Source organism: Mytilus californianus, unplaced genomic scaffold, assembly GCF_021869535.1.
Source record: "Mytilus californianus isolate M0D057914Y unplaced genomic scaffold, xbMytCali1.0.p SCAF_7, whole genome shotgun sequence".
Taxonomy (NCBI): Eukaryota; Metazoa; Mollusca; class Bivalvia; order Mytilida; family Mytilidae; genus Mytilus; species Mytilus californianus.
The window spans coordinates 107,578,959-107,588,067 of NW_026262723.1; the positions used below are offsets into that span (position 1 = coordinate 107,578,959).

General features: G+C 32.0%; 1 protein-coding gene across 1 annotated transcript; it reads left to right on the top strand.

Annotated features, from left to right (window-relative positions):
• Positions 1-5,299: 5,299 nt before the first annotated feature.
• Positions 5,300-8,851, top strand: LOC127709626 (fatty acyl-CoA hydrolase precursor, medium chain-like). The gene is made up of 2 exons (XM_052215230.1): positions 5,300-6,813; positions 7,579-8,851. Exons 1-2 carry the CDS (start codon positions 5,300-5,302, stop codon positions 7,769-7,771), a joined length of 1,707 nt encoding a protein of 568 aa, XP_052071190.1. The 3' UTR covers positions 7,772-8,851.
• Positions 8,852-9,109: the final 258 nt, after the last annotated feature.

Sequence of the window (9,109 nt, forward strand, 5' to 3'; positions counted from 1 at the left end):
GTGCATTGTTTTCTCTCGGAATATAGAATAATGCATTTACTGTCTTTTGTTTCGGTAAATATGTAGTCTATAGTTGACTTTTGAAAGAAGAAAAAAACACCATATTTACCACATCAGTTATTGTATAATATTTACCGGAACAAAAGACGGTTAATTCCATATTCTGAGAAAAACATATATGTTTAATGACAACCATATACCAAAACCAATAGTACATCAAACATATTACCACAATAATACATATATGAAAGCAAATGAAGGTTAGTGCGGTTGATATCAATTGATTACTTTTCTATGATTGTACATGACGTTTAGTGATGAATATCCATTTAAAAAATAAAAATTCAGATAAAACGCTCTTTTTTATTCACAACGAAATGTATACCTAGAAAAACCTATCAAAATAATGCTTATAAGGAATAATATTTTATGTCTTACCTTTGAAAGATAAAAAATAAATCTTTTGATAAATCAGTAATTTGAACGACTTTAAATTTGTTTAAGAATAAAAGGTCATTGCAAAAATGGGTCGTTAGATGAACCATTCAATAAAAACATTGTGAAGAAATAGTATGTTTGTTATCTTTTTCCTTTCATGTTGTACTTTTTAAAAGTTGAAACTGATAAATCTAACGGATTAGACCCAAAACTGCAGAATTATTCAAACATTTAGACATCCACGTTTTCATCCCAATATGTATTAGATATCTTGGCAAAAATAACGTATAGAAAGGACCAATAATTCGTGTGGACTGCACAACACTGTCGATAAACAATCGGATTTGAATAGGAATAACTGTTATGTAGCTTTTTTCCAATATCAACTTGAACACAGCGAAAACAACATCGTGTTTGCACATAGGTTATGATACATGTGGATTTACGTGGGAGGGAAATTGTAACAGCAATTTATATGTTCATCTCTGGGTCTGCGCTAAGTATAGATTTTGTCACATCTACATCTACATCGTACGATGATCCATCAGCACATTGATGACTATACGTCGTTGTGTTGTTTACAAAGCGAAAGAAGCACGTCATATTAGAATTACAGTCAACATATACCATATTTGTACCATGTATCGTTATTTACTGTTAACACATTCCATATTTGTACCATGTATCATGTATTTATGATTAACACATTCAATATTTGTTCCATGTATCGTATATTTACTATTAACACAAATTATTAATTAACTACTCTGTTAGTGGACTAGCTTAATATGATGAAAACTGCCTTTGCAATACAAAGTGTCAACTCGGCCAATACAGAATAACTCGGCCAATATTGATTTTTCCGTATCATATATTTTTCAACCCGAACCAGGCATATGAATTGTTGAAGGATGACCTGTAGTCTATTGTTTAAGTCTTTGTTCTTTGGTCATGGTCTATGGATAGTTGTCTCATTGACAATCATATGCAACTCCTAGTTTTATTTATTTGGATTTGGATAGTTCAATTTGAAGGTAGAACATGTTAAAATCTTGTGAAAGGAAACAAAATACACAAAAACAACTACATAATTAATTTGGAAGCTAAGGTAACCAGAACTAACAGAAATTTCAATTTTGACAGCCCCAAACAGTAAAAATATGTGCTGGTCATTGGGTATGACACAAAGACGTCATTTGCCGGACCCTCTAAAATTCTTCCCCCTATGTCCAACAGGTCCGACGATTAGCTGCATCTCTGGAAACTCTGTAGTTAATTAATAAAGATATCATTCCATATCTATTCCATGTATCGTTTATTTACAGTTAACACATTCCGTATTTGTACCATGTATCGAGTATTTACTGTTAACACATTCCGTATTTGTACCATGCATCGTAAGTTAAGATCGACTGTTTGACGATAACAAAAAATTCCAAAGAGGGCTGCCAAACTCGATACTGTACTTGCACATAGAAAAGGTATTTCAAAGGTTCATAATATTAATTTAAATTTCATTTCTACAATTATATAATTATTATATATTTCGCAATTTCAAGCGTCAACCATGTTCGCGAGAATTTAAATTTTGTGTTTTTCTTCTCTTCGTTTTGATATTCCTTAAAATTCAAATTTACTCGTGGGGGTATATTGACGAATTTAGCCTTAAAAAAATAGCGAATATAACCAATCGTGAAAATTTTCCTTTTTCAAAGACAATAAATAAAGCCTTTCCGGGTTAGGAACCTTGTGAAAGGCTGTCTTTTATCATGCTTTAGGCTTCATAATATAGTAGTTAAATACATTTAGTGTTAATTGCAAATCTTTAATATATTCTGTATATTTTATTCAAAAACGTTCAAGTTGGGGGATTGAGAGCTGACAGATTTTTAGACATCTTTCTATCGTTAAAAATTGTATATTGACCATTAGATCTGACGCAGTCTTTTTGTTACTTTTGTCGTTTGGTTGGTGTCTTATTGGCAAACTTTTATGTCCTTAGATATGATAGAATTTGAAATGAAAACAAGATCTGAATAAAAGAGAGCGATAAGGTGAAGGCTTGACAAAATCTATTCTCAGTAAGGCATTTTGTAATCTCTTGCCTAATTTTCATCATACACAGTCATTAAAGAGGACTAGAAGGACAAATATTATTGTCTCTATATACAATCTTTGTTGTTCAGTGATAAGCAGGATATACACGTAGATTATTTTTCAAATTTTTAAGGTATGTAGTTCTTAATTATTTAATTCTCAAATTACATGTTATACTGAACAGTTTCGTTGTGTTTAAAAATTGTTTATTTTTATTTGATGGCAGTCGACTTATAAAACATTAATGAGAAGTTGAAATAAGGAGATGTGGTATAATTACCAATGAGACAACTATCCACCAAAGTTCAAAAGAAGTGGATGTAGCAATTATAGGCAATCGTACAGACTTCAACAACGAGAAACACCCATACCGTATAGTCGGCTTTAAAAACGCCCCGACATTAAAAATATTAAACAATTCAAATGAGAAAATTAACGGCCTAATTTATACCAAAACAATTTACGAAAAACAAATTAGAATGACATGAACCAACGACAACCACTGAACTACAGGCTCCTGACTTGGGACAGGCACATAAAGAATGATGCGGGGTTAAACATGTTTGTGAGCGATCAACCCTCCCCATAACCTGGGACAGTGGTGTTTTTGTTACAATGCAGCATCGGGAGCAGTTATAATTTTTTTAAGAATATTTAGCTTAAATACGTATTGAACCAAAATAGATAATACATTTATTGTTAAACTTTAAAATACTCGATATTTTGTATTCAAAATAACTCGTTTAATAAACAACTTAAGTACATGATAATTGCTATCATTTTTTCTTACATATTCATTTTATAGTTTATCATTGATTGTACTTAACAAAAGTGTTTATTTTAAATTTCCAATTGACAACTTCCCATTTCTTAGCAGTAGCATACCCTCTGTGCCATCGTATGGTGTTTAATGTCTAAATTGATACCTTACGCTAATGTATTTTCACACTATTCATACTTTATAAACAGAGGTATGCTCCTGACTTAAAACTGCTACAACAGTGTTATAACAAAGAACGTCTGAAATCGACACTACATAAGTTTTATTGTCACCATCACGAATCGGTTGTCCTATACGATATGTATGTGTCTCAACTCGCTAGCGACAAGTGTTCGGAGTCTTAAATCATTAAATATCAGAATAGTCGTGTGGTCTGTAACTTTACCCTATCGAAGCACCTGAAATCTCTGTCATAAAACTTTACTCAGTAGTCAGAGTGCACAATTTGTGCTCGAAACACCAAATTGATTAGTTGAACTCTGAGTCTGAGTACGATAAATTACTGTTACAGTGTTCATTGTATTTGTCTTAGTATATTTTTAACCTTTACTGTTTAGTCCATTTTTTGGTAATATACTTTTGGCGTGGCTCGGTATTTATACATCCCACTATTGTGTTATTGTGCTATAATGGTCCTTTTTGTATTCTTGTTTTATATTTGCTTATGTACTTTGTCTATAGAGTCTATATGCCATCTTTGTTGAAATAGTTATTTGGTTTTATAGTGATTAAGATTATAACACAATGTTGACTGTTGTACCCTAATTTTTGACATTTTCACCTATTATGTCAGTTTGCTTTGCACACACATTGTTGTCAATATAATGGAATTATATGCGACTGTCATACAAGTGAGAGGTTTAGCTAGCCTTAAAACCAGGTTTAATCCACCATTTTCTACATAAAGAAATGCCTGTATTAAGTCAGGAATATGACAATTGTTTTCCATACGTTTGATGTGTTAGAGCTTTTGATTTTGCCATTTAATAAAGGTCTTTCCGTTTTGAATTTTCCATGGAGTTCGGTATTTAAGTTATTTTACTTTTCACTCGAATTTGTACGCCCGCAAGACTCAGTCTCTCTCCTTTAGGAGTTCATGTGATTTCTACAGTTTGTGTTTGTTACTTTGATTTGTATTCTTAATTGATTTATGAGATTTTTATATCGTTTAACTGATGTTGCCTTAATTTATATGTTTTCTGTAATATCTATGACGCGATAGTAGGAGGGCTTTTTTTACAGTAATGATGGCCGATCTTAAGAATTTTAGAATGAATGTAAGCAATATATATGAGCTTTTTTTGGTAGCTAGGTAAATGTCTATGAATAAGCGTTAGAAGTATAACGTAGTGAATGAGTTTAAATGTCCCATTGATATATTTCGCCTCTAATTTATAAGTCTACCCATTTCATAGATTAATTTCCAATTTCCAATTTCAGCGTATTCTTTTTTTTTATATACAGGATTTAAAAAAAAAATGTATTTTCATGATAGTTTAAGTTAAAAAAAATGATTTGCTGCATAATATTTGGATAGTCTATGTTTGTGTTATTTATTATTATTTGTTATACCAAGCAAAAGAGTAGTCCTATATTGCTCTGACGTCCAACGGCTGTTTTGCCTAACAAGCTTGGGACAAGCATTGACGTCCCATGGCCCCATCTTGTCTGGTAAAACAGCAATCTTGAACTAGCAAAAGAGAAACGAAAGATAGCAATAGAATAATCAAAGTCATAAGACGAAAATGAACTGATAATGCTATGACAAAAATCGATAAAAAAATCAACTAAAGACTAAACAACACGAACAGAGTAAATTGTCGTTGAAATCTTTGAAATGACACTCAAATGTTTTTTTTGGGTTGAGATCAATAAGATGTTAACAAGGAATTTTCATGTGAAGAAAGCAAAATAACTTTGTTTTTTTTGATAAAACAGTAAATTTAATTCTGAGAAAATTTGTTTTAGATGAGACCAGCTACTATGGAACATTTGCTTACTGTTGTGTCACTTATGGTTATATCTGTCATTAGTGATGACATAGTTACTGTTCAAACAAATCTTGGTCCTGTCAAGGGAATCTCGTCAACAGTTTCATTTGACAATATCACACACGTTTATACTGTTTTCAAGAAAATACCATACGCTAAACCACCAGTCGGAGATCTTCGATTTAAAGATCCAGCTTCATATGGTCCATGTAATGGAACATTAGATGCAACACAATTCGGTCCATCGTGTTTTCAACAATACACTCCAGGCTATGATGAATTCTTGCCAAATTTAAAGCTGAGCGAAGACTGTCTATTTTTGAATATTTACGTACCTGCTAGTGCCTCAGAGCAACATAAAAAATCAGTTATGATATGGATTCATGGCGGTGGATATGTTTTGGGACAGGGCATGTTTTACGACGGTTCTTTCCTAAGTGCCATTGGAGATGTCATTGTTGTTACTTTAAATTATCGGTTAGATGTGTTTGGATTTTTTACAACTTCAGACGGTATGTCAGACGGTAATTATGGCTTCAATGATCAGAGAAAAGCAATTCAGTGGGTTAACGATAATATTGAAAGTTTTGGTGGTAACACGCAATCCATTACTTTGTTTGGAGAATCGGCCGGTGGATTTAGTGTAGGCTTGCAAGCAATATTTCCTGCAAACAAGGGACTTTTCCATCGGGTAATTGAGCAAAGTGGTACAAGTAACAGCTTTTTTTCTGATACCCCTAAACATTTTTTGGGAAGTGAAATGGTAATTCAGTCACTTAACTGTAGAAATGGTATGCCGTCTGAACGAACATTGTGCATGCAAAGTAAAAGTGCTGAAGAAATTCTAAATGCATCGATATCACTACCCGTATATAGTTCAGGGTCACTTGATATTCATCAAATCGGTTACTGGGCACCATATTTCAAGGATGACCCAAGTAAATTAATGCAAAATCAGCGTTCACCTGCTGTTGAGTTCTTTAGGTCGTTAGACGTTATAATAGGAACATGTGAATCAGAAGGGTCATTATTGCTTGAACCACTGGAATCATTACAGAACAAATTATCCTTCAACATATCAGAAGGAATAACGTCTGATTATATGTGTAAGCATATTGTTCAACCACTTACTGAAGATTTTTATCGTAACAGTACTGCTATAGGTAATGCTATATGTCAAAAATATCAAAATAAAGGCTCAATTGCGGATCAAGGTCAAAATGTTATAAACTCTTTTAGTGACCTATTTTTCCACAGTCCTGCTGTTCAAAGTTTGAACATTCATGCCATAAACAATCATAAAACAAAACAGTTTCAGTATGTCAACAAAAGAAGATCTATATTTTCGAGTTACCTCAATCGTTACCAGTGGTTTAAAGGATCAGCTCATGGTGATGATTTACCATATATTTTCCCATTCAAATCAACATTGCCGTCTGCAACCGATGATGACATTTCTTTCAGTCTGAAGATGATGAAATATTGGAGTAATTTTGCAAAGACTGGGTAAGTAAAATAAAACTTCATATATAGTTATAAACAAAAGAATATGTAGGATTAAATGTCAATGAGACATCATTCAAACAAGATTCAAAACCTATTGAAAATATACACAATAGCTAACGATTTGTATTTACAGGCGACTTTTTTTTTAATGACTCTTTTCTCAAGTTGAAAAATGATATTATATTTAGACTTACTTAACAAAAAAAGTTTCTTTTTTTTTTAATAAATTCTGGCAAATTCTTCCATCAAATAAAATAATTTACATATTATGTATTCCAACATTAAAATTGTGTGAATTAAAATAGAATATTCATATATGTTCCGCCTGTTTGGTGAATTTCGTGTGCGACAACCGTATAAGAATAAAATTATCACGAGTAATCTCTGGCAATGTTTTGTTTGAAAAAATAACCCTAGAGCCATCATTTGAGCAACATATTTTTTTAAACCTTATACCTAATAAATTATCAATTTTCACATCTTGCTTCTTTCATTTACTCATTTCAAATGCAAAAATCTCGAATGGATTACTATCACAATCAGCATGATATAGAAGAAGATACTATTTAATACTACATTTAAACAGGGGTGTTCCCATTCAAGTTTTCAGCACAAGGACAAATTCTTTTGTAAAAATAATGATTATTAAAATGATTTATAATAAGAAAAACAAGTAACAAGATTATTTTCTATTTGTATTTTATTTGGAATGACCATTTAAGAAGATATTTCAACGTTTTCCTATTTTTTTCTTGATTGTTTTAGAAATGTAAATGGTAATGGTGTACCAAAATGGCCAGAGTATGACCTTGTAACAAAGCAGTATGCTCTTCTCGATGTCCATCCGTTGATACAGAATAACTTGTACAAAGACCGAATGGACTTCTGGTTAACTCAGATACCAGCCTTACAATCTGGAACAACACCTTGTACTACGCAAGAGTGTGTATTTGGATAAATGGAACATTCAAAACTGTGTTCTACAAAACCCTGTTGAATAATTGAAACTAATAACGCCTTGTACTACACCAGAGTGTATATTTAAATAAATGGAACATTTAAAACTGTATTCTACAACACCCTGTTGAAATAATTGAAACTAGCAACGCCTTGTACTACACCAGAGTGTATATTTAAATATATGGAACATTTAAAACTGTATTCTACAACACCCTGTTGAAATAATTGAAACTAGTAACGCCTTGTACTACTCCAGAGTGTACATTTGGATAAATGTAACATTTAAAACTGTATTATACAACACCCTGTTGAAATAATTGAAACTAGCAACGCCTTGTACTACACCAGAGTGTATATTTGGATAAATGGAACATTTAAAACTGTATTATACAACACCCTGTTGAAATAATTGAAACTAGCAACGCCTTGTACTACACCAGAGTGTATATTTAAATATATGGAACATTTAAAACTGTATTCTACAACACCCTGTTGAAATAATTGAAACTAGTAACGCCTTGTACTACTCCAGAGTGTACATTTGGATAAATGTAACATTTAAAACTGTATTATACAACACCCTGTTGAAATAATTGAAACTAGCAACGCCTTGTACTACACCAGAGTGTATATTTAAATAAATGGAACATTTAAAACTGTATTCTACAACACCCTGTTGAAATAATTGAAACTAGTAACGCCTTGTACTACTCCAGAGTGTACATTTGGATAAATGGAACATTTAAAACTGTAGTATACAACACCCTGTTGAAATTATTGAAACTAGCAACGCCTTGTACTACACCAGAGTGTATATTTAAATATATGGAACATTTAAAACTGTATTCTACAACACCCTGTTGAAATAATTGAAACTAGCAACGCCTTGTACTACGCCAAAGTGTATATTTGGATAAATGGAACATTTAAAATCGTATTCTACAACACCCTGTTGAAATAATTGAAACTAGTAACGCCTTGTACTACGCCAGAGTGTATATTTGGATGAATGGAACATTTAAAACTGTTTTCTGCAACACCCTGTTTAAATAATTGAAACAAGTAATTATCATATAAATCTTTGATGTTTGATCTTTTCTTTTGTCTAGTGTTTCTTTTCGAATATTTCGGTTTCACTGGCATTTGACATTTAGAAATTATGAAGATTTGGACAAATTGTTTAATCTATTTTAAAAGTTAAACAAAAGGTATATATTTTGGTTAATGTCGCTTATATGTATGTTAATTTAAGGGGGTGATATGTCGAGGAGGTAACTAAACTGAGGTTGTTACAACGGACAACACCACAGAAAACACCATGGTAAAAAAGGAAACG